The sequence below is a fragment of the Micropterus dolomieu genome, linkage group LG14 (genome assembly GCF_021292245.1).
Source record: "Micropterus dolomieu isolate WLL.071019.BEF.003 ecotype Adirondacks linkage group LG14, ASM2129224v1, whole genome shotgun sequence".
Taxonomy (NCBI): domain Eukaryota; kingdom Metazoa; phylum Chordata; class Actinopteri; order Centrarchiformes; family Centrarchidae; genus Micropterus; species Micropterus dolomieu.
Genome location: NC_060163.1, coordinates 8,756,209 through 8,782,983, shown reverse-complemented (window position 1 = coordinate 8,782,983; position 26,775 = coordinate 8,756,209). Strand labels below are relative to the sequence as shown.

Below are 26,775 nucleotides of genomic sequence, written 5' to 3'. Positions count from 1 at the left end.
GATTGCTCCAACAGTGGACCTTTTTTCACCAAGCTGCTTGGCAATTTCCCCGTAGCCCTTTCCAGCCTTGTGGAGGTGTACAATTTTGTCTCTAGTGTCTTTGGACAGCTCTTTGGTCTTGGCCATGTTAGTAGTTGGATTCTTACTGATTGTATGGGGTGGACAGGTGTCTTTATGCAGCTAACGACCTCAAACAGGTGCATCTAATTTAGGATAATAAATGGAGTGGAGGTGGACATTTTGAAGGCAGACTAACACGTCTTTGAGAGTCAGAATTCTAGCTGATAGACAGGTGTTCAAATACTTATTTGCAGCTGTATCATACAAATAAATAGTTAAAAAATCATACATTGTGATTTCTGGATTTTTTTTTTTTTTAGATTATGTCTGTCACAGTGGACATGCACCTACGATGACAATTTCAGACCCCTCCATGATTTCTAAGTGGGAGAACTTGCAAAATAGCAGGGTGTTCAAATACTTATTTTCCTCACTGTATCTACATACGCCACGGGTCCTGTAACATGGGTGTCGCCATGTTGTGCCACTATGTTTCTACAGTAGACCAGATGGTCAAACGGCTCTTCAGAGCGCATTTCGTCACTATGTCGAATATGTACGAAGAAGAAGAAGTCACGCTAGTAGTAGTAGTAGTCAACTAGTTTATTAGAAGTAAGAAAATGAGAAATTTGGCTAAATGGAGGCCCACACATATTATTTAGCACAAGAGCCGTCAGAGCGTGTCGGTCGCAGTAGCTTCTCCTGGATTCATGTGGTGTCTGAATAATAAGAATCTTTTTTCCTCCATAAATCTTTATTGCAAAAAGAGAAATAAAGCATACATGATACATTAAGAAGTATACAGAACTTTGATTTGTGCAAAATCACGTACATATTTTACAAACATGTAATTTCAAATATGGTTAATTTGCTGTACATGTAGAGTGAACTAGATGTCTGTGTGTTGTTTATACGCGTTGTTAATGCTAATCCAACAAATCTTTGTAGTAGTGTCCATGTTGATTCCACATTATGACTTATGAGCACATGAACACACACTGAAGTCGGAAGAACGACTTCACAATTCGGGAAATGGGACCATCCGAGGAGCACGTGAATGCACTATTTTGCTGGTTGCAATTTGCAACCCTCACCACTAGATATCACTAAAACTTACACTCAGAACCTTTAAAAGAAAATCAAAGCCCTGAGTGCACCAATGCTAATGAACAGTTGTGATGAGGTACTAATCCAAACTGTTTCAATGTATATTTATTTCAGAGCTTGCTCATTTGTTCCCTCGCTCCTTGGCTTAATGAACTTGTAACCCCATCCCTTCTTTTTCTTTGTTTGGTTTAACTCAAACAAACTGATCACACGGTCTTTGTTTTCATCAGCTTCTTTGTCCCACACATACCAACAGCAAGTATGGCCACATATCAGTGAAGAAATATGTCCTTATGTAATGACTGTACTGCCTGGTGAACAGAGGATGCGGCTCAGACAAGACATTTAAGTGGATGAATGTACCTGATAGACATGGTAGGCGTTGGCAGCTCTGCCTTGCAGGAACACAGAGGGGATCCACACGTTGATGAGAGCGCGATGAGCCCTGAGTTACACAAACAACAAACTGTCCTCACTGCCTTTGTCATTATCATCATTACCACCAGCAGCAACAACATCAACAGTGTGTCAGCACTATGCATAGACAGCTAGAGCAAATTACAGCTCACTCCGGTAATACACTGAAATCTAATTTGGTCATGATCAAAGAGTGGAATGAATGAATGAATGTATGAAATTAAACAGTGTTCACAGGTTAACTTGAGAAAGACTGACTTATGGTGGGAGAAAAGATATTCTAGACGGATGAGATGTAGCTCTTGCAAAATACAAAGCAAGAGAAACTCCAGAAACTTAAGAGTGAATTATTATTAAAAAGAAGGAAGGTTGAAGAATGACTGAGAAAAAGTGAGGGGGAAGGAGTCATACAAAAGAAATATTCTTACGTCTCAAAATCTGACAGGCTGGGGTCATCTGACGTCTGGCTTAAATCACCTGCAACCTGGAACAAAAGATTCATAACGAGTAAAACAGAAGCAAAAGAAAGACATTCATCAGAGACTCATACGCAAATATGGCCCATATGCACACAAACACATAGTGTCAGACACGCAAGTGATTCTAAAAATAAAGATAATGGGTTAATGGTTCCAAATACCTAGCTAAAAGTAATCAAACCGTTGAAATAGTTAGCTAAAAGTAATAAATGGTTGAAATTATTACTGCATCTAAAAGCAATTCATAAACAGTTGAAAGAGTAAACTAAATGTGTAAAAAGTTGAGCTAAGGGAATAGCTATGGGAAAGTGGTTAAAACTCAACTTCTGGCACTCCATGTGGCAGAAGTACAAACTTAGAAAACTTAACCAAACCAACCTCAACACTGACGGTTCAAGTGTATAATTTTTTTTAAAACAATATCCACTTTTATAGTATAAATAACTTTAAAATGAACTGAAATGATCACCCCTGTGACCCTGTACGCAGGATAAGCGGTTGACAATGGATGCATGAAATGATCACACATTTGGAACATGACTCACGGTGTTGATCAAGGGGTACTTGAGTTCATCTGACAGGGCTGTTGGGGTAAATCATTATTTTTGCACATACGTGTTGTGTGTGCAATGCCGTTATTGTTGATGAGTATCCTCAGTTAGCAGTGGTTGTCCTAATCTGACACCCTCCGTGCAACTGTGTGAGAGTTATGTTGATGTGTGTGTCTGTGTGAGTTCATCAAGCCTGTGATTTGTTTCACTCATTGCATGCTTCCAGGTCCCTTGAGGAACCACTAGACCAGACCCAGATGTTGGCCTTCTGAATGACAGTGAGTCCGTGTGAAAAAGAGATTGTGTGTGTGTGTGAGCCCCCTTCAGTAGGATCTCCAGGCTTTGATCCAACCCTCAGGAGAGAAAACACACACACACACACACACACACACACACACACACACACACAAACACCCTTTGAAAGAATGAGAAGAGTGAGAGGGAGAAAGAAAGACGGTTAGGAATAGAGGCAGAGAGAAAGTGACCCGGGTTTGGTCAACTTCAGCAGCTCTTGGGAGCTGAATGCATGAAGCAATCAGGAGACACACACAAACACACACACACACACACAGTGAGTGGTCCAGCAGAGCAGGGCTGAAGCTGGGGGATAAGAAATCCTATCTTCAGCCTGGGGCTACCATCACTGCAAATGTATCAAGTGTGTGTGTATGTTTGTGTGTCCAAACTGCTTCGAGCTCTCCTGAGCATGACCAGATGTTGGCATTCTGTGTGTGTGTGTGTGTGTGTGTGTGTTGTTATTGTAAAGGACAACTTTGAAAATGCAGGGAAAAAGTAGTTTGTCTGAACTTCCCTTGAACAGAAGAAATGGATAGTTAGCATTAGCTATTCAGTAAGATGTGAGTGTACACAGTCTGACTGACAGGTTATCTCTGAGAACAGCAGTGCGGATGTGCCAACGGTAAAAGAAGAAATCAAAACAGAGGAAGCTCACAGATGACAACTTCAAGGAAAATGCAGTTCACCATCAGTGGCAACCACTGACCTTAGAAAAACAATGAGCGGGGGACCACTGCAAAAACAAAGAGGGCGAGATGAAAATCAAACTAAATCACAAGTAGAGTAGAGAAAATGGCATGTTGACAGAGAGGGGAGGAAAAACCCGCAGAGAAATCAGATGAGTGAGGGCATCGGTGTGTTTGCCTGTTTTAGTGTGTGTCTGTGGGTCACTCACTGGTCCTCTCAGGTCAATGAGTTCCTGTCTCATCTGGACTATGAGGTGGTCTTTGGCCATGAGGGAACGGTACAGGCGCTCATTAAACTCTATCAACTCACCATGCATCTCGGCTACCTGCAGCACACACACAGACAGAGAGAAGAACAAAACACACAAAAAAAGGCACTTAAATAAATCACGCTGTAAAACGTTATTATACAATACACAATTATGTAAAAATATGGAAAATAGAAAATCATGTAAACCTGTTATGTATACTCTGAAAACATACAAAAAATACATTTCTCCATTTCCATTTAACACACAAAAGGCAGAAGCACTCCAGGTGAGATGTAATGAATGTCGACAGCGCGACAGATTCTGGGAAACAGTCAAACTCCCCGACAGAGATGGGAGGGATAGAGGGAGAGGGGTGAGAGACATAGAGAGAAACGGGTAGAAAGAGTAAGGGGTGAAAACAGTTCATATCCTAAACAGTTAGACTCCTGCCAACCTGCGAATCAATTTCAATCAGCTCTAACTTACCTTGACGTGGTGTTATTCATATCGGTGTGTTTATGTATATGCTTGTGCGAATATGGCCAAGCTATTCTGTGTGTGTTCCCCGGCCTGTCTGCCTAACCAGGCTGGACAGGTCTCTGTCAGGAGACTGACAGCTGTGACACACACTGTGCTGTATGGAGGACACCTGCTGTCACAGCCGCTTCGGCAGAGAGCCGTCGCTGGCTGACAGGTGAGCCACTGTTGCTCCAACACCAACCTTCATACATTAACTTTTTCACATCCCATTTAAGAGCCCACACACCACGACAGAAGAAGAGAGGCTTCTTATGTAATAACAACAACAGTGATGATGATCATAATAAACTTGATTTATCGTACTTGAAACACTTAATGCTTCACAAAATAGTTTTGTGTTGAAGTAGATTTCTGTTTTGATACCAGTTAATTTATGACACCACTTTGAAAAAATGTCAAGCATCTGAACAGAATAAGCAGAATGGTTTATTTTAAATAAAGGCTACAGTGAAAGCAGCAGGAACTTAGTAAAAAAAAGTATGTATAACAGAAAAAAATTACTTATACAACCTTGCAATAAGACAGTTTTATTGTTAGTGTGTGTATGCACATGATGAGCAACAAGGATCAGTGACACAGAAACTGGGACCTGTCCTAACATTAAGTGACCATTAGTGCGACACTGCGTAGCACTTCTGATGTTGGTTGGGCACCCACCCTTGTTGGCTCTGTGAAGATTGTTTTATTATTTTCTTTTTTAAGTTTTATTTAAAGCGTAATTTGTACACATTGTTATTTTTATGGACTAAACAAATGACAGAACGTGTTAATTAGTGAGCTTCAGAAGTGCTGGAAGGTGGATTTTGTTACTTCTGAACAGAGCCAGGCTAGTTGTTCCCCCTGTTTACAGTCTATTCCAATAATACTCACATGTCCATGTACATTAAAACAATTTTTGATCATTGAAATGATTCCTTCCTAATATGATTCTAACGTAAGTGTTTTCCTTCAACCTCAGTGGAAGAATATTAACACAAACAGTGCAGCAAAATACTAGAACTTCAGATGATACTCTTTTCTGCATAATGGATTTTGTACCCCCTCTTTTTCATTGGAACCACATCAGAATCAGAGCTCATGGGGCACCTTCGGCAATGGTTCATGCTGGACTCGATCCGGCAACCCACCGCAGTCAACAGACTGAGCGAATGCCGCCCCTTAGGATGGGATCTCTTCACAGCCAGTATTGACAGGAGGAGCGAAACAAAACCTGTTTTAAGTGTATATATTGGCATTTCAATGTTGCTGTTAGACAGTGTGTGTGAAGCTATCCTTTAAGGTGGACTGCCAGGACAGACTGTAAATCTGTGTATCAAGCCTTCTTCCCTCAAACAACCCAATCTACAGAATGACCCTGTCAAACACTGATGCCCCCTAGAGGTAATGCTGCTGTGGAGTTTCAAGAGAACACGTTTAATCAACATTTCCATATTTTATAAAACTCACTGAATTAATTCTTCAGCAGTGGTATATACTGAAGTAGTTCCAAGCCTTTAGTTGCCTGGCAACCCTATTTACAAAATACAGAAAGCAACATGTGTTCTCCCCATCTCTGGAGCAGGCTGCCTCTGGACCAGATACTTACAAATATTTCTCCTCCTACAAACTCAAATATGAATATAAAGGGTTCATCGGGCCAAAGAGTAAAAAAATAAATTATTAAAAAAAAACATGTGAGATTAAGAGATACTGCAACATAATATTGACACATAAATAAAAACTATGAATTTAAAGGTGGGCCAAATTAAAGATTCAGTGCGTAGGTTTTAGTGACATCTAGTGGTGAGGGTTGCGAATTGCTCCCCCCCTCCCCTATCCAAGCGAGTTGTATAGCTACGGTGCCTGAGACAGGACAAAAGATGTCATCTATGAGATAGCAGAGAGTTGCCCATCAAGAAATCAGGTTTCTTTAGATAGATATATTAAGAAATTATATTTATTTAATTATTCAGTAAAAATGCCAAGGAAGGTAAGGTAACGGCACATTTCTGTGCACGTAACAAAGCCATAACAGAGGCTGGAGAAGAACTTTTCTACCAGCGCAGTAAAAGTTTAGCTGTCTGATCTGAGCTTTGATGCTGGAAGCTGCCTTCTCAGCTGATTGTCTCACGAACCTAACAAAACCAAAACAGAGCTCTGCAGAGAGAGATTAACTACATAAAACTAATCCAACAACATATTTTTTCTACCAGGGCAGTAAAAGTTTAGCTGTCTGATCTGAGCTTCCAGCTGTAAGCTGCCATTTTATTACCAATTAGTGATCAGCTGATTGTCTCACAAACGTAACCAACAAAGCCAAAACAGAGCACTGGAGAGAGAGTAACAACATGAAACTAATCCAACAACATATTTTACACCACAAGCCAAATCACAGCACTGGAGAATAAACCTATCCAACTAACCTTACATGATTTTTCTATCAGGGCATTAAAAGTTTAGCTGGCTGATGCTTCCATGCTCTAAGCTAATGGCTAAGCTAGCTTATGATTTTATTGCCAATATTGCCAGTTAACGTTACTGAGCAGCTGATTGCCTCTCTAACTTAACCGGCAAAGCCAACCCACAGGGTGGAGAATAAGTAGGCGACATGAAGTTAATGCAACTAACGTTACTTATTGACAGAGTAAACACCTCACCTCTCTCTGTGATTATGGCCAGCTTCAAGCTAAAGCTATCAAACAACAGCTTTCATTTGCATCGCTAAAGTCTGACAAACTTAAGTTAATTACCTGTCCAGCAGAAAACAGACAACTTCAGCTCCGCTTTGAAAACATCTGTCCCACATTATAGTCTTCTATCTGGGAAAATCCACATCCGTGATTTCTGCCGTCAGATGTTTGTATCTGTCCCAGTTTGGCTTCATGGTATAAAGATCTACAGGCTGTCGGCTCTTGTGCTAAATAACACGTGTGTGCTCGCTCATTTGTCTAAATGTCACTTATCTTCTTACTTCTAATAAACCAGAAGACTACTCAGAGACTATTTATTAATTTTTTTTTCCCTCTTCTTCTTCTACGGACACATTTAATGTAGTGACAGGCGTCGACACTGACGGAATTACACAAGGAAAAGAAGAACAGCGTGATGGGGAAACAAGCTCTGTAGCGCTGTTTGTCCGTTGTTGGCTATTGTAGAAACATGACGACAAAATACAGCGACCTCCATACAAGGGGGTGCCCGCGGTTATGTAGATATAAATGTCTCATTCTAAGGTAATAAAAACATAACGGTTCATTATGTAAGGTCTTTATACACCACTGAAACCGTAGTTATGGATATTATATTGCATTTCTGTCAGTAGATCCTCAGAAATATTACGCACTGAACCTTTAAATATGCTGCTTTAAAGCTTGTAGATGGTGCTGAATTAACTTAGCCTAGCTCCTGAGGCAAGGTTTTCAGAATAACAGGTGCCCTGATGGAATGCAGAATTCTCTCAAATGCAGAATTCATCACAGCAAGGCCACAGCAGCAGAGATCACTATTTGAGTCGGGAGGTCTGCTGTGTGATTGCCTAAAAAGACCAGTACGTAGGATTTAGTGGCATCTGGCGGTGAGGCAGATTGCAATCAACTGACAACCCTTCCCCTCATCCTTCCCTTCCAAGAGTGTAGGAGAACCTATGGTGGTGGCTAAAAACATGAAAGGCCGTCTCTAGATCCAGTTTTTGGTTTGTCTGTTTTGGGCTTCTGTAGAAACATGGTAGTGCAACATGACGGACCCCCTGTTGCAGGACCCACTCCCTCTGTAAATACAAAGGGCTCATTCTAAGTTAACAAAAACCTCAGGATTCTTATATTTAGGTGTTTATACACTAATGAAAACATAGTGTTGTGAATATTATATTGAAATTCTGCCAATACTCCTAAATCTTACAAATTGGTCATTTCAAAGATAGAATGTGTAAGGTTTGACCAGAATATTAGTTTAAAACATAAAAAAAAACAACTAACATTATCAACAGGATGTGAAGAAGTAACAATTCTGAAGTTATGTCAAATAATGTATAATAATGTATTTTGTTGCAGAGATCATCATTGCATCTATTGAAATTAGCATGCTAACCAGCTAGCCCTACCTGTCACGTAATACCACTTCCACAGTGAGATAGTATAGGAAATATTCTTACACCTATTTTCTTTATCAAACAGAAAAAAATACACCTTCTACCATCGTACGCCTTCTGAATTCAAGTTTCTCTCTTTCACCAATCTAATTGCCATGGCACCATGCTAACACACTTCATTCAAATTCAACAGAAACTAAATAGAACTCACCAAAACTCGAATCGTCGAATCAAACCCTTAATTCACAGAATTAGATGTGAAAATTTTTCTGACACTACACATTGCTGCCTCTCTAATGCCTGACCTCTGGTGTCCATTCAGGACTTGGTCAGCTAATAGGACCGCTAAGTTAGCTGCATGGCTAACTGAGCTAACGTCACTTAGCAGCAGTTATGACCTGGTATGTGTGGTATTATTTGTAGTAGGAATTTCAGCAGGTGGACAATAGTCTCACATTGTACCTTTAAAGATTTAACAGCTTTCACGCAGCATCGCTAACTTAGGTGGAGATGCTTAAATGTTGCTTGTGTGGTCTCTTCAGATAACACTGCTTCAATTACTTGTCGCTACATGTTTAATGTCTTTTTTAAATCAGGTGTGTTGCAACACAGACTTTAGACAGGCAAAGGCATTAACTGCATAAATGAATCTGTTGGATTTGTTTGAAAAGAAACCAAACAGGCTGAGAGTACTGAGCAAGAATTTTAAATACACTGGACAAAAGACAAAATCACAATTAATTCTGTGTTCAACAGGCAGAATCTGAGTAAGACTACAAAGACTTCACCCAGTGTGACGCATCAAACAACTACAGTGCACAACCGCTCTCACAAAATAAAACTAATCATACCGCAAATAACGATAACAACCACCATTGTCTATATAATAAGACTATTAAATGGAGTCCCCTGCAATCAGTCAATTCCTCTCATCAACACAACAGCTGCTATAATGAAAGAAAGTTTCACAGAGGAGACCCTGCTTTGATTTGCGGGTCTGTCGGTCTTTGTTTCTCCTTATTACTGTTTAACTGCAGCTCAGAAGTTACGGAGTGAATAACAATGTGTGCATCCTCAGGCAGACTGTTAAATCCCTCCACTGTCAAATACAACCTGAGCTCAATGGGCTGTTATCCATCTAAAATATAAAGTAAAGAGGTTGCAACAACTCTGGGAGGCAAGTATCTTTTTTTACTTAAAGGTGAGAAATACTGGAAAATAAGAAGTATTTCGCTTGGAGGACTCCACATCACAAATCTGGGTACCCTTGGGATGGGAATCATTGCATCAAACCATTTGGGCTCTGCTGATCCCCGCCTTGCCACATTTTATTTTAACTTAATAAAAAGATATATCAATGTGCTCAGTCAATATCTACATGTCCCTAAACAACTGAGGCTTCAGAAATCTCAGGATCAGACAGGGCCACAAAGCAATAAAATACAGATGAAGGTAATCTTAGGATATAAAACATAACAGACTCCCGTTCAGAAATAACAAATCTCCAAAGCTGACATCCAATTTAATTCCAAATTTGTTTATAAAGCACATTTAAGGCACCAAAGTGCTGTACAGTGAAAATATAGCAAAAACTATAAAAACAACACAGTAAAAACACAATGACCATCTTAATGCTTCTGTTTATATCATGAATTACATCATGTTTGTTTCAAAACTGAGAAGGACACCCAAACACACTTTTAAGTCGCGTCCTTCTGTCATTTGCAAATCAGGAAACAGGAAGTGCACATCCATGGCTAAAACACTATGACTGTCCTCGAGACACCAGCCATTCATCACATCTACTTATTTAGCCGCCCCAACTCTTAAATAGGACATTATAAAAGAGGGAATTAATTTTAAGCGTGAAGAAACCCAATTAATTCTCAGTGAGAGGGAGCTAATCAGTTTGTCATTCTCTGCCTGTGCACGTGTGTGTGTCCACATGTACAGTAAAGAATGTGTATGTGCATGCACATGTGTTGGCTTCTGTGAATGTGTGTGCATGCCAATCTATTATTGCCTATATTAAGCAGTGGCTGTGTGGCTACGTGCTGGCGTTGCCAATTTGTTTAAAACAAATTCATCTTCTCTGCTGTGATTAATGCAGCGCCATTAAGATGCACGACCAGGTTTCAATGTTCATTGACTCATGCCTGGACCTTACATGCAATGGGCATTACACAGTTGCATTAAACCTCTCTCTAGCAAGCCCTTCGCTAGTTGAGGCCACCGAAAGGCTCGCTTTGGGCTTGCATCTGCCAACAAATATCTGCAGGACAAAGGCTAATTAGTGTCTGGGGAAATCTCATTCACATAACAAAATATATGAGAAAAACAGACATCAGTACAGCACAAGGTGATTATGGAGACCTTAAAAGCTAAGGGGCGCAGTCAGAACGAATTCAGAGTTTAGTTTAGCTGAACACATGATTTAAACAACAAAAGACAAGAAATACAAAAAGACAACATGACGACACAAATTGGATCCAAAGAACATGGCATACAAACAAAAATAAATGCACAAGCTGGGGAGATATTTATTCTTACAGTGGTACAGAGTAGTGCACTGTAGAGTGTGTGAGCATGTGCATGCGTGAAAATGCAGCAAGTCTTTTCTCCTGACACTCACAACCAGGAAACTTGTTAGTCTTGAAGGTGATGGACTAGCTTACAATTTTCTTCAAGCCAGTGCAGCTTCAAGTTGAAAAGCTTTCAGTTTGAAACAATAAAAACATCACAATACACCTGACAGCTCAGAAAGTCTGCAAAGTAGAAGCCTGACAGGCTGTTGTTGTCCGTTTTAGGCTACATCTGGAGCCTTGAAGGCATGGGTGTGTGGCTCAGGCAGGGAACTCCCAAGGCCATCATACCATCAACGACCAAAAGTGGCCATATTGTGTTGAAAAGTTCTGCCTGGGGAGCTGGCACCTGTTCATATTGTAGTCCCATGAGATGAAGTCAGGTGTATTTCCCTGCTTAGTAACTAGAAGGTAAATTACCAGTTTATGCAGCTAGTAACTTAACATTTAAACACTAAGTACAATGTCCCCTTCATGGGTTTAGCATGGAAGCTTTTCAAGTTAAAGCACATAACCTCATTAATATAAGAAACTTGTATGTATGGAAGGTTTAAAGGTACCCTGTAAAATGTTTTATCTCTTGTACTGCTATGGAGCAACGCTGCGAGTTTAATGCTTTTCCACTGATTGACAGTTGGTGGCAGTAATGTGCAAAGAAATGCAACAACGTGCCAGGAGAGGCAGGGAAGAAGAAGGCTGCTAGCTAGTGAACATGGACATAAACAATTCATGTTTCAAAATATTTAGAAAAAAAAAAGATTTTGATAAGGAAGGAAATGCTTTTGATATGCTTGTTAGGTGCATTTCGGTGTATATAACTTGGCTGCACAAATTACCTAGACTGTAACACAATGTTTTGGAACTTAGGTTCTGTTTCTCTTCTTAAAGTATAATTTGTACTGTTCACAATATAACTAGTTTAACTAAGTGAGAGTAAGAGCTGAAACTTAAAGGAAAAAATTATTTAGTGATCTGAACCCAACATGATTAATAATGACAAAGGTTGTACATATTGATTCTCTGCAGTAAACATTGCCGTCTTTGCTGGTTATTCTCCATGTAACAACGACAAATTGATATCATTTAGTTCATGCTCTACAAAGTAGAACAGTACAGCTTAAAAAGCAAATAGAAAGAGAAGTTTACGTTTGTGGTATTACAAAAACTAATGTAAGAAACCAGCTCAGCTCAGATTTTACTGTCCCAAACTTGAAAATAGGGAATAAGTAATTAGGTCACACATTAACAGTGTATGTATCTAATATAAGGTAAGGTTTTTTGAATGAAAATGGGACCAAAGAAGAGCAGTGATGCAAATTCTTGTTTGCCATCAGACACTTTGTCTGGCCTGCAGGGTTCCTTTACTATGATGCAACTGTCTGCACTGCTCGAGTCATCACAGCCAACTGCCACCCAAGTGATGCTGACCCCATGCTCTCTCATATAAACTCACGCAGACACACACAATCTCCTCCTTCACACAACGCCTTATCCTCCTGCTCTGCGCTCCTCTCCCATCTTTACAGAATCTCTATGTGCCTCTTCCTCTCCTCTCCCCCAGTGTATGATCTGATCTAAGCAGCGCCAAGCTGAGCTGGCCTGAATAAAAAGCCTAAGACAGCCCTGGCTGAGCAGAAAACCCTCCAGAAAAAGAGAAATGGAGAGTGTGAGCAGCAGTAGTTTAGCTGACCCGAAACCTAATTACCTTAATTAGACGGGACACATATGATGAATGAATGGGTGGAGCAAAATTAGGTCAAGAGGAAGACTAGAATATGAAAACATGGTAATGTTCAGACAGGCAGACATGGGGCAAGAAAAGGACAGAGAACGAGGACAGGGAGTGCTGGTATCAGTGCTTAGGGGCAATGTTAACCTGCAAAATTAAGTCTTTTTGCAACCTAGCCACGAATATACTTCAAAGCAGACACGTACACGGACAGCTGCGGACACCACGGACGCGGACTACTTTTGTTTATACTACTTTTTGGAGCCAGCTTGGCGGACTTGTTCCACACAAGCGCAGTCGACAGGTTGTTGCCCTGCTAGCGTAGTGGGCGCGGACTCATCCGCACTCACAAAAATTGGGAGGCACGTGGATGTCGCACAGAGCCTACGCGTCCACCCTCTGATGACGTTTTTGTCGTCACAAACACCTCGCATACTCGTGGATGTAGAAAGTATAACATTTCCTTAACACTTGCTTAAGCACTCAAGTGGTGATTTTAGCTCACAGGACACATAGTATCTGTATTTGTACAGCGCCTTTCTAGTCAAGAAAAGTGTGGGTACACCACGTCACATTCACACACCAATGGAACAGCCAACGGGGGCCCCACACAGGGTAAGTAAGCTCATACTAGTTATGTTTTCATTAAAATATTGCATATGTTTTGGGTGAATTTTTGACCTTTTAACAAGTAACTGTTACTGCGTCCCATGTCAGCAGGCATTCTGGTAGAGTGGAGGCCTGTAAAGTTGAGTTGAAGCATGAGATGGATGTTTTGTTTACTGAAGAAGAATCAGAAGCAGGAAACTAATCTATTGTCTGAAAAAAAGTCCTTGTGTTCTTTCTGCATGCATTTGTATATTTCATATTTTGCGCACTTCATATTTATTTCACTGTTTCAGAGTTGAGTATTTGTGCAGTCTGCACATCAAAATATTTCACTACGTTCAAAGTCAATTCTGTTTGCTGCCCTTGTTGCAACATTAAGAAACTTTTTTTAAACAGACATTTTTGGCTGTTTGATGAAAGTTGAAAGTAGAGAGCAACTGGAAACATGTTTGAAAAAGCAAGGGGTGACATAAGGCACAACAACACATGCAAACAGACTCTCCCAAATCCATACAGGAGAATTACTGATAGTCAGACATGTACCTCATCTATTCTGATTTAGCCTCCCTTCTAATTGCTTCAGTGTTATATATCATTCCTTTACCTATCCCAAGTTTGCACCTCCCAAATACAGTCCAAAAGTCTAATTTAAATCTATCTGATGTAAATACATCTTCGAAAATATTTCATGGAATACTATCAGTGAAATCTTGGGTGCTTGTCTCCTTTCCAATTCAAATTCTATATCCACATCTTCAGAATATGTTGTCATGTACTGTGATGTTACATAAAAAAATCTAATGGCAGGTTGCTCTTCGTGTTCATATTATAACTGGGACCGTTTCATAGTGGGCAGGGCACCACAACTTGAAAGGCATGGCAGAAGGGAGACACAGTCACCGGGTATCAAAGGTTCATTTAAACATCTTAAACTGGGTGAGACCTCAAAGAGAATATGGCCAATACTGGGTTACTTTGTAAATCTAAATGCAGCTTGTGCTTCTATCTGTATTTCTGGCTCACTTCAGCACAGCTGCTCCTAAACAGGAAGAGACACGGCTGAGAGACGCAAAAAGAAGGAAGAAAAAGAGGGTGAGAAAGGACCAATATAGACATCACAAGCTGTGCTGTCCACTCTAAACCGAGGTGAAAAAAAGATACAGAGACAGAGAGAGAGAGACAGAGACAGAGACAGAGAGAGACACACACACACACATACACGAGTTAAGAAGTGGGAGCACATGAGAGTGGCAGATGGACCAATAGAAAAGGCAGAAATGGGAGTTTATAGAAAAGGCTAAATCTGGCCCATGATACAGACGTAGCTCTTTGTCACTGTCACATCACACAGCGAGCTCCATGAGCACTTGGATCACACATTTTTTGGTTATGTAGTATTATTACTTTGGAACGCCGCAGTGATGACAATGTTAAAGTACAGTCTGTCAGCTTTAATTTCGGGGTGTTTTCATCACAACCGGATGAACATTGAGAGAACTAAAGCCCTCTCTTAGTACATGTTCTCCCAGTCTATGTGTGCCAAAAGTATTTGGACAGATTAAGATTAGGTTTACATTCAAAAAGTAGTCACTTTCACTATCAAGAGCCCACATTTTTATATACTGACAGGACTTTGCCAGTATGAAGATAGAGGATTAAAATGCCAGTCAGCCGGCAGCTATGGATAATCGCAGCACATGTCAAAATATGTTTTCACTTATTTGTGCATGAATCTGTGCTCCTATGATGCTTAAACATCAACTGTATGATTGTTGAACAGTGATGGTCCCATAGCTTAGCAACTGCAAATAAGCATGGCCGGCTTTTAAGGCTTTGGATTTTTCTACATGTTGCAGGTGGTGTGCATGTGGCTATGGTAAGGGTAATTCTCAACACTGAATGAGCTTGGAGGATGGTGTCTTTTCTTAGCCTTTCCAAAACCAAAGTCACAACAGCAAAAGTGTAAAGGATGGATTTAACAGTGAATTTATCTGCTCTGTTCACGAGTAGCACATTTACTTTGTTGTATTTACCCCACAGTGTGTGCTGGTCCAGGATGCTATCAGGGTTTAGGCTAACGTTAGCAGCTCTGCCCTGCTCTTTGTTGGATTTCGGGACGTTTACACTCAAGCAGCCCAAACCAGCGTTACCCAAGATAGTTTACATTATGCAAACACATTAGTTTGTTCGCATCCTAAAAGCTTTTTTACTTGTAATAATGAAAGTAAAAACACTGACTGAAAATACAAACAGAACAAGTGCGTAAGCCAAGCAGTGAAATTGCAGTTTCTTTATTTAGAGTTACGCGTAGGGCTGGACATAATGGACAAAATGGACAAAAATGTTATCACAATAAAAAATTTCATACCTTTCGATATCGATAGTTATCACGATATGTATCACTTCTTTCGAGTTTAAAGGCTGATTTTTGCTCCTGAGTGAAAGTTGAAGAAACTTCACGGTTAATTGTGAGTTAAACTTTACTTTATGGGCAACACTTGATGCCAAAGAGTGGATCACTTCACAAGTCTGAGGAAGAACATTCAAAACAATGATGATAAAATCTTTGTCAACAAATATGCATGAATAAAATTAAGTAAACAAATAAAAAAATATTTATAAATATTTATTGAACATATCATGAATAAAAAACACATCATGCTAATTATTGTTATTGTTTTATTATCTAGCCCTAGTTACATGTCTATAGCTTTACCCTCAATATTATGATAAAGTATGTTATCATCAGAGCTTGACATTAACCTTTTTTGCTCACCAGCCACTGTGGCTATTGGATTTCCACATTTTTGTTGTTGGGAAATTACGTTTTTTGTGATTAAAGTTGACTATGGCATGCTAATATTTACTTGAACCAGATTTACAATGTGAATGAGCACTGTACACACCCAAATCAAGACTAAAATGTATAACACTATAAGTCATTATCATTACTTCTGATAAGGTTGTGTGTAAAGCTCCTTTTTTTGAAAAAATGTAGCCTAGTATTTTAAGATCAAGCTTCTTGTTGCATTTAATAAAAGTAGGCCTTGTGCATGGCTGTAGAAGATTAATTAAAAAGATAAAAACTAACCTGAAAAAACTAAAACTGTCTGTTTAAATATTTATTAACAACAGCAGTAGACAGGCTGCTGTAAAAGAGTAGAAAAAAATCTGCATTTGAAACAAAGAGCAAAGAAGAACAAATTATTTTTGTCTAATCAAATTCTGAACCTCTTCATTGAAATAGCTGTATGCTGTGCTCAACTTTTGCACCACGTCCGGTTACCTATAACTACCATTGTTTAGACGTATTTTGATAAGCAGGCTGCTATATCACGAGCTAGAGCTATATATGTGATAGATAGTTTGATATAATCATAGATGGATCAGATTTGTTACTGCTAGGCTAGCAGACCCAAGTGCAGGAGTAAGAGAAGGAGTAGTCAGATAAAAGAAGAATATTTATTGCGGGGTTGATGGGATCGGATATTGAACCGGGGAACAGCGAGGCAGAGTGAAAGTAAAACTAGATGCATGCAGAATAGGTTGGTGGCTGTTCTAGGGGTAATTGGAATGTCCTGGATTGCCCTGCTTTCATCACAAAGCTCCACCGGTTCACATCTCCACCACGTTCTCCACGTTTTCTTGTTGACAGTATCGTCGGTCACTCGCGCAAGGGCATAGGCTTCACAAGAAAACACTGTGTTCAGGTAGTACTCATGGGAGTTGTAGTATCGTAGTGTCAGATTGCAATGCATTTGTTATTGCAGATGCCTTTTGAGAAGACTACAATTTTTCAACCCGCCAAAGTGGCTAGTGGGAGCAACTGTGTTACCATCTGAAATCCACCTGCATTTGGCGAGTTGGCGGGTGTTAATGTCAAACCCTGGTTATCATGTATGTAAAATACATATTTAAGACACCATTTACAAGACTTTCATTTTAAAATTACTCAGCTGGAAGCATTACAAAGTCAGGCAGAGTTTTACAAACAATTCATGAAGCTAATATTAGCTAATTATTAGAGAAAGTGCTTTTAACACATTATTTCAAAAATGACTATCAATTCTAACAAATTGTAACTGAAACACTGAAATCATTATTCCATTTAGCTTTTTCAACGAAAGGCATGAGGAAAGAAATGATACTTTCCTAATCTGGACATGGACATCCTTATATGGAGTCTTTCAAAACAAAAAGTAATCCCACCAAAAAGAGCCGATTTAATAAGGCCTAGGAATGTTTTTGTACTCAAAGCATCTGTGAACACTTCAAAGCAGATACACCTGCATTATTCTGAGAAGAATAGCATGCATTATGCAGTATTTTGGCTTTTCAAGAGTCACATTCACTTGCATTACACAGCAAAGACAACAGGCTTTATACAGGCATATGGGTTTATATTCTCCCAGTTATTACTGCATCCCTTCTCTGAACAGAAGAGATTCTGAGTCGGTGGCTTGTAATTGTTGTTCTTGTTCTTGATGTTGTTTATGGTTAATTAATGAGCTAGTGGATCAAAGGGAGAATCCCTGATCCCCCTGGAAGTTTCGACCCATATCTCTTCTCTATCCTCCAAAAGCACTCTCCCTCCACTTATCAATACAACACAGCAGCTATAAAAATACACCATGGGAAAACTAAACAAAAAAAAAAGATCTGTAGCTGCATAGTCATAAGACAGCTAATGTTGTTAAGAGTCTTCTATTCACTGGATGTGAGTCAGACATCTGCTGAACAATGTAGGTCAGGATGATCGGCCTTTCAGTTACACACGAGTTACTTTATAGCACTACTGTATGATGTAATAAGGCCTCAATTTGAGGCACAATGACCTACCTTCTAAATCTAAATTATGTACATTTTCATCTTGAGTGATTCACATTTGCAGGTGTCTTGAATAAGAGCTCTGCGGCAAGACTGACCACAAGAAAACCTGTGCCTCTGCACAACAGCTGCTGCGATCTTCGCCTTTTAGAAACTATTTTTCCAGCCTTGATTATGGTTAACACATCAAAGCATCGTAACACATTTTGTTCACAAGCCAAATGGATAAATTACAAAACAGTATTAGTTTGTGCTGTGATATTATCTCTTCAGGCAATTCTGTTGGATCTCTGCTCTAATTATCTGGCAAACCCTTTTCGTAAATGTGTGTAATACAGTAACACGTATCTTAGACCTGTTTTATTCGATAGCCATTGACAGAGATTGATTAAATTCCTACAAACTACTTCATGTATCTTCAAAGTCCTGGAAAATCTTTATCTTTACAAAGCAGTATCAAAACTGAAAAAAATTGTCTTTAGGTATTAGTCATTATGACTTTAACACTCAAAAACTCCGCTCGTCTGTTTCATCAGAACTGTGGGTGTGCTTAGGTGATGTGGTGGACAGTGATGAAACAGCGCACTAGCTCTTTTATGATTATGGCAGAAATGTTGCTAAATGCTGATTTGTGCATGGAGGTACATGACATCACCTTTTCCCAGCTGAGGCTAGCTCACTTTAAAGCAGTAAGTGCATTTCCATCCACCTGATTTTCTGCACATTTTCATTTTGCACATAAAAAAACTTGAGTAGAAAAACCAGAAATTAAAAAAAACACTGAAATAAGCAAAAAGGTTTCGTCAACTCCACTCAAGAGGAGTTCCTGAACGTCTTTGCTGAGGTGGAAAAGTTTCCATACTGATAAAAGAAAAATGCAACAAAATGCACTGGAGACAGGCTTGGAGAATAAATTAAGACATTAATGAAGCTTGTGACATGTGACAAAAAATTACAGGCAACAAAAACACCCGACCTGTGTCGGTTGTTGCCACCAACTGTTTATCTTGATGTGGCCAACACCTAATATTCGTATAACAGTAGTGGGACACGTATTAATTACCATGTTCTTTTGCTGATTTTCTGCGGCTAAAATTTGTTTTAAATTTTAATGGAAACCTGGCTACTGCACAGAGCACTCTACCTTCTGAGTGAAAAATCCTCTGTTCATGGAAGACCCTGCAACTCATAGTAAGAAGCTGATTTTCAGGCCAATAATGCCATGATTTGTTTAGTTTTACGAGTACAGTATAACAAGCAGCTTTATTATTTATATTGCAGTACTTGAACTTCCAATTGGTCCCATTAGGTTTGATACACATGCATTTTGTTTGAGCTTGAATGTTCATTCTTAACCAAAATACATTAAACTTAACTCAAGGTCGCATTTCAGTCATTTGCTGGGTTGTGTGTGTTGGTTCAGTTGTCACGTGACCTAAGTATGGAAATCAGGTAGTCATATACTGTATGTAGCCGTGTAACCATAGTTAGTTCAATCAGACATATAGTCTGTAGCCAGCTTTTCCTTGAACTTCACATTTTAACACAAAGATACCCTGAGTTCATTAGAGAGGAGTCCTTGAACGTCTCTTTTGCAACAGCCAGAATGGCTCAAAAATATTCAGGTGAGTTTAAAAATCTGAAGTGCCTGAGGAGAGGTAGTCTTTACCTCCATCTCTGTTTCATCCAAAACCACAGCAGAGAAATCTTGCTTCTCCAGGAATCCCTCCTCTGTCATTGTCTGCTTGCTTGCCTGTGGCTAATTTAATAATTCTAGAAAGTTATTCTTAGCCCATGACAACTGAATGACATTGACAATAACAGTATTGACAAAGGGCACAACGTACAATGATGATAACGAAATGCCAAATCCTTGGTGTCATCATTTTAGTTTCATAATTGATTAAAACTGTAATTAGAAATGAGCACACAAATGCTCGTGAATGAATGATTTGCACGCCCAGGAGTTCAGAGAGGTGGCTCTGTACTGTGTACCTTCAGGCTGACACCAGCAGCTTGTGTGCACTGATAAGAGGATGTGTTACATCGCTACCTGCCCACCTTTTCCTCACCATCGAGCTTCACAGATCAATGTCATGCAGTTTTGTGGTTTCTCAGAAACCTCAGTGGACATGTTAACTGCATTATGTAATTTATTTTATTACTCACAGACAATGAAAAGAAGTATGCAATAAAGTTGAAAATCAAAATGTTTATGCCTCTATCTCCTCGAGTTGTTGTAGTTTCACTTTCTTCCCATCTCCCTCTGCATCTATCTGTCTTTCACTCCTTTTCTTTTTTCATAATTTCATTGTCTTTCCCTTCCTTTCATTTCAGGCACCGGGCCCACTGGGATATGTTAAAGTGCCCTCCCACTCTGATAGCTTTTTAAACCTACTTAAACCAACTTAGATCAGACATCTATGCAGATTCATGTGAGAAATCAAACTCATCCAGACAAGAATATGCACGTCTGGTGAATGCATGCACGCACAGCTGAACACACCTCATATCGCTTTCACACTGTCACAGCTGACAAGTGAAGAAGTCAGAAGTATGAAGACACGAGTGAGAGGGCGGCAGGAGAAGAGAAGGACCTGGAGTCATCAGAGGGTAAAAATAAATGCTTCATCCTGTCACTGATGTATACCAGACTACGGTGTTAGGTAAATGGGTTTAAGGTTGAGCAAAACTAAGGGAAGTAACAGAACATAGTTACATATGCATTAACACTATGGCCAATTTCCAAATCACCTCACCTACTGTTTTTGTCTTTGGACACGAGGAGGAAACCTGCAGACACCAAAACACAACCTCTATGTGAACATTGTAGGGTTAAATCACACAACTTCTTGCTTTGAGGTGACAGTGGTCACCACTGAGCCCTACTTTTGACTTAGTTAGCAAAGTTTCAAAGTCTTTCTGAAGTGGGCAGTTAGTCTATAAGTATTATAGTTAACAGTTGTTAAGTAACACATTTCAACTAAAAAGTTGTAGTTTAGTGACATGAGGTTCAACTATGTTTAATAAATTGGAAAGGATGCATATTATGCCACTCATCATGTTCTATCTTTATTTGCAAATGAAACAGCCCAAAGGAAGTGCCATTAAAGCCGCACTAATCAATATGTTTATATTAACAATGGAACAAGTGGCTACGTGTAATGTACCCGAACCCGAAGAGAACTATGACTGTAGTTCCCCTCAGCTCTATAGAGTGCAGACTGCAATTAGAAGTTTGAATGGAAGCAGTAATATGGAGCATAGTCCTACACAATGTCCTACAAAGCATAAAACAACTTACCTGCAGTGCTGCACTGTGGCATCACATATGGCTAATGTTCTGTTTAAAACCCCCTTACCCCCAACACAAAGTCAGTAGCCATTTGCAGTTAAAGGAGTGAAAAATGTTGCCCTATTGTCCAACCCTACTTTTAAGTTACTTTCATTTAGATCATTTATCTTGAGACTTCTTATTGCCCTGTGCACAGAGCACAGCAATTGAGATTTGGCTCAAATATAAACAAAGTCAAAGTCAATACAACACATTAGCATCATTAATTTAAAACTGAACTAGCTCACAAACACGACCGTGTTTCCCAGGTTAATGAAGGCTGAGCCCTGTCCAATATTTATTTGTGTCTGGCAGGCCAGTATGTATCCAACAAGGCTCGATGTGACATTTTCAAAAATCAATAACTTGGTGGGTCAGATTTTGTCTCAGTCGCTGCAGCGAGGCAGCTGAAACAGGAGTGTTGACAGTTACTCATGTAAATGGCGCAATTTCTGAATCCTCACATCAGGAGTGACAGTAGTACTGCTGATCCTGAATGCACACACACATACACACACATTAATTAGATAGCAAATATCACAACTCAGTTCCCATATCCCTCTGAATATTGGGCAACTCCTATTAAACCAGATTGTTAAAAACATTGGTGGTGAACAATAATGATAACATCCTGTATCTACTGTTCCTCCTCTGTAGTTATGACTGATATCATTAGCTGAAGAGCCAGCACTAGCCTTGCCGCTACAGCCACTTTCATTGTTTACTATATTCCCGCAGACAACTTGTTATATCTCAGGGAGGAGGAAAACACTTGTGCTCTACATGACGGGCTTGTTTAAACAAAGCCACAGCGTTGCTGGCCTGGGACCAGAGGAGAGGCTGTGGTGTGACTGTGTACCACACCGACCCAGACTCACTGATAAAGCTCGATCGAGACTGACAGCCAAGCAAATGGACAAATAACTTAGTAAACACCATTAAAAATGCACCATAAATACATGTGCATAAATAAATTAAAACACAGTATGGGAAACACAGGCGGACTTATTTCTTATTAAAGATATATAAAACAGTGGATTAATTATTCATGTAGACGTCCCCCACACATCACAACCCATTTGAATTATCTAACTGGGAGTGTGTCCTGGTTGGTAACTGGACACAACTCCCATCATCCATCAAGCACTTGGTAACATTATAACACTGCCCAATGCCCAGTTATTAGAGATCTTTGCCATGCACAGCCATCGATATTTTTGATAAGAACCTGCCAAGGGAATAGCTCTTGAATCAGTGCAGCTGCAGAAGGTGCAATTTTGTGCTTTATTTAGATAGAATGAGGAACAGCTTTACTGCCAAGTGTGTTTCCACATAAAAGGACTTTGCTTTGGTATCTTGCATAACAATAACCATAGCAGGTAGAAAATATGACAAAGACAAAAGAAAGTACCGCAGGTCAAGAACCATAAATATAAAAAGAGTAGCTTGATGAAAATTTTCCATTGCCCTGCACAGCTCTCACCGACCGAAAAACTAAAAAATATGTTATATAATTCTTTCTTTAGCTTTGCTTGATAATGTACCAATTTAGGTATTTCTCACTGCAAAGCTCCAAGTAGCTCTATAACATCAATAAATCATTAGCACATATCAATCAAATTGCTTTCCACAAACAAGATTATTGGCCCCTACAAAATTTTTTGCATTGTGTGGTAGCAGCTGGGACTTGTACTATTCCTCTAGAGCACGCAGAGCGAATGCTGTTCGAGGTTCTGGAACTGGCAGATGATGCAGAGAGTGAACTGCAGATGGAAAAGGCATGTTTATCCTCTTCAGTAAAGCAAACAGGATAAACCTTGAATCAACTGAAGAATCAACTTCCTCTTTGGAAGAGGACACAACGGGGTTTCTGAGGGTGGAATTTTGAAAAAACACTGGAGTGATGAGGAGATTACAAATAGTCTTAACAATAGTTTATTGATACTATAAAAATGGTAATTATATGAAGGTGTCACACTGAATTTCATAAAGATATGTTTGACATTTTGAGAAATGTGCTTATTCGCTGTCTTGAGTGTGATTCCTGAGAGTTAGATGAGACTTTCATGTCTGTTTGCTAAATCAAACTGGAGCCAGCAGACAATTAGCGTAGCTTAGCATAAATACTGGAAACAACAGGAAACACCTAGCCAAGTTCTGTCCAAATAAAAATAACAAACATCTTATATCTTGTTTGTTTAACCCGTACATAACCCAAAATGTAAAAGCCATAATTTGTGGGGTTTTTACGGTGAGTTATGTGCCAGACTATTTCTAAGTCAGGCCAGTGTCTACCTGGAGTCTCGCCATTACTGTGAAGTTGCCAGACTTCACGATAGCTATTTCCTCCTGCTTCCAGCATTTATGCTAAGCTAACATAATCGCCTGTTGGCTCTAGCTTCATATTTAGCGTTCAGACACGAAAGCCTTCTCATCTAACTCTCAGCAAGAAAGTTAATTTTCCAAAAAACTGTTCCTTTAAATGCGCAGAATTTATGTTGAAAATGCAATGCATTCACAATCCTCCAATTTATGACAATTTGTTAAAAATCAACATACTGAACACAGAACTGCGGCACTTCCTTCATGAGTATCATAGCTAATACAGAGTAAGAAATCAAAACTCACCTCTATGAGTTTGCGTTCATAGCTGGCAGCCAGCTCCTCAATGTCACCCATGAACTTATTCTGCAAGACAGGAGCCTGCTCCTCACTCGACCGCAACATTGACAGGGCTGCAGATTAGAGAGAGAGAGAGAGAGAGACAGCACAGTTCAATTTACACAAACACACAGCTACTGTCACATGTCTAAAACACACACTGCGAGGACGCACTCTTTTCACAACCAATTACAAACCATGGGTTTCTGCCAATTATAATCATTGTGTTGTCTTCGGTAACGAGGTGTTTTAGCAGCGAGAGAACAATGCACATGGAGTACATCTATATAATATACACATTACCAGCAATTCAAGAGCCATGAATCTCTATTTTATTTAATTCATGGCACACACTATAGTAGATATGAGTCATGCACATTACTAAAAAACATGCAATCATGCAGGAGGCATACAAACACACACCCAGACACACAAATACTCAGATGCATGCATACTTTCTTGTACAGCTGAAGTCGGAAGTTTACATACACCTTAGCCAAATGGATTTAAACTCACATTTCTTGACATTTTATGCCAGTAAACATTTCCTGTCTTAGGTCAGTGAGGATCACTACTTTATTTTAAGAATGTGAATTGTCAGAACAACAGTAGAGAGAATGATTTATTTCAGCTTTTATTTCTTTCATCACATTCCCAGAGGGTCAGGGGTTTACATGCACTGAGTTAGTATTTGATAGCATTGGCTTTTAAATAGTTTAACTTGGGTCAGGCAGCCTTCCGCAAGCTTCTACAATAAGTTGCTGGACTTTTGGCCCAATCCTTATGACAGTACTGGTGTAACTGATTCAGCTTTGTAAGCCTCCTTGCTCACACATTTTTCAGTTCTACAAATTTTTAATTGGATTGAGTTCAGGGCTTTGTGATGGCCACTCCAAAACCTTCATTTTGTTGTGCATCAGCCATTTTGCCACAGCTTTGGAAGTATGCTTTGGGGGTCATTGTCCATTTGGAAGACACATTTGCGACAAAGTTTTAAATTTCTAGCTGATATCTTCAGATGTTGCTTCAATATGTCCACATAATTTTCCTTCCTCATGATGCCATCTATTTTGTGAAGCGCACCAGTCCCTCTTGCAGCAAAGCACCCCCACAACATGATGCTGCCACCCCAGTGCCTCACGTGGTGATGGGGCTCTGTGGGATTTCAAGCCGCACCCTTTTCCCTCCAAACGTACTACAGTTACAATACTTACAGTTACCTGTTTCCTCCAACAACTTGACAAGGTGCTTTGCTGATGTTCTGGATTTCATTTGCACTTTTTGCACCAGAGTAGGTTAATCTCTAAGGAGAACGCGTCTCCTTCCTGAGCAGTAAGACAGCTGCAGTGTTTATACTTACAAACTATTGTTTGAAAAGATGAACGTGGTACCTTCAGGCGTTTGGAAATTGCTCCCAAGAATCAACTGGACATGTGGAGTCCAGTTTTCTGAGGGCGTGGCTGATTTCTTTTGATTTTCTCATAATGGCAAGCAGTGAGGCACTGAGTTTGGAGGTAGGCCTTAAAATACATCAACAGGTAATAACAATACTAATAACTTATATTGTTATATTGCATTTCAAGGGATCCGAGGACGCTTTACACTTGAGACATAACACAAAACAACAAACAACAAAAGGAGGTCATTAAGGACTATATGCCTTGGTAAAGAGGTGGGTTTTTAGCAGTTTCTTTAAAAAGTGTCCAGAGAGGGAACATTGCAGACCTCTAAAGGGAAGGAGTTCCAGATGGTGGAGGCTGCAACGCTGAAGACTCTATCCCCAAAAGTCTGCAGTCTGGTGTGGGGGACGGAGAGAAAATTCTGGGAGGGGGTGTAGGTACACCTCCATAAGCTTCTCAAGCCAAGCCATGATTTTCTTGAATTTCCCAAGCTGTTTAAATGCACAGTCAGCTTTGTGTATGTAAGTTTCTGACCCACTGGAAATGTGATATTGTGAATTGTAAGGGAAATAATCTACCTATAAACAATTGTTGAAAAAATTACTTTTGTCAAACACAAATTAGATGTCCTAACAGACATGCCAAAAGTATAATTGGTTCACATGAAGTCTGTGGAGTGGATAATAAATGAGTTTTAATGACTTGTGGTGTATATAAACTTCTGACTTCAACTGAACACATAAAATGTTGTAACACAAACACATTTTTCCTTCTGCGAAAACTTCTTACTGTTCTGCCAAAATGATAAACTTGCCTTCTCTCACTGCCGGCTGTTTTACTCTGACTTTCAGACAGAGATCATTGTTTCTCTGCACTCCTGAAGCTCGCTAACCAGCTAAAGTCATCACGGCGCAGCCTAAAGCGCCACTTCTGAGCCCATAATCATCAACTAATCGGGTTCCCTCCGAGAAGAAAGGCAGAGCTTAGCAGAAGTCAGAGCTCCGCATCTTTTTGCAGACAGGTGGTTGGGAGACGGATTGTTTTTTCACCTCAGAAAAAGCAAATTAACGCAGTTATTTCAGTGCGACCACACACAGCTAACACCTAGACAAACACACTGAGGCAAGGAGGAGGGAGAGACAGGGAGAGAAAGGTAAAAAATAAAGTACAGAGATAGAA

At 39.7% G+C, this 26,775-nt stretch overlaps 1 protein-coding gene across 2 annotated transcripts in view; it reads right to left on the bottom strand.

Annotated features, from left to right (window-relative positions):
- Nucleotides 1-26,775, bottom strand: part of snx29 (sorting nexin 29) — a 356,821-nt gene that overhangs the window by 67,263 nt on the left and 262,783 nt on the right. For both annotated transcript variants that reach the window (XM_046069743.1, XM_046069744.1), the window contains exons 15-18: nucleotides 24,164-24,270; nucleotides 3,807-3,923; nucleotides 2,013-2,068; nucleotides 1,531-1,612 (exon numbers count right to left, since the gene is read on the bottom strand). In XM_046069743.1, the coding sequence (XP_045925699.1) occupies nucleotides 1,531-1,612; nucleotides 2,013-2,068; nucleotides 3,807-3,923; nucleotides 24,164-24,270 (362 nt within the window). The remainder of the gene's footprint in view (nucleotides 1-1,530; nucleotides 1,613-2,012; nucleotides 2,069-3,806; nucleotides 3,924-24,163; nucleotides 24,271-26,775) is intronic.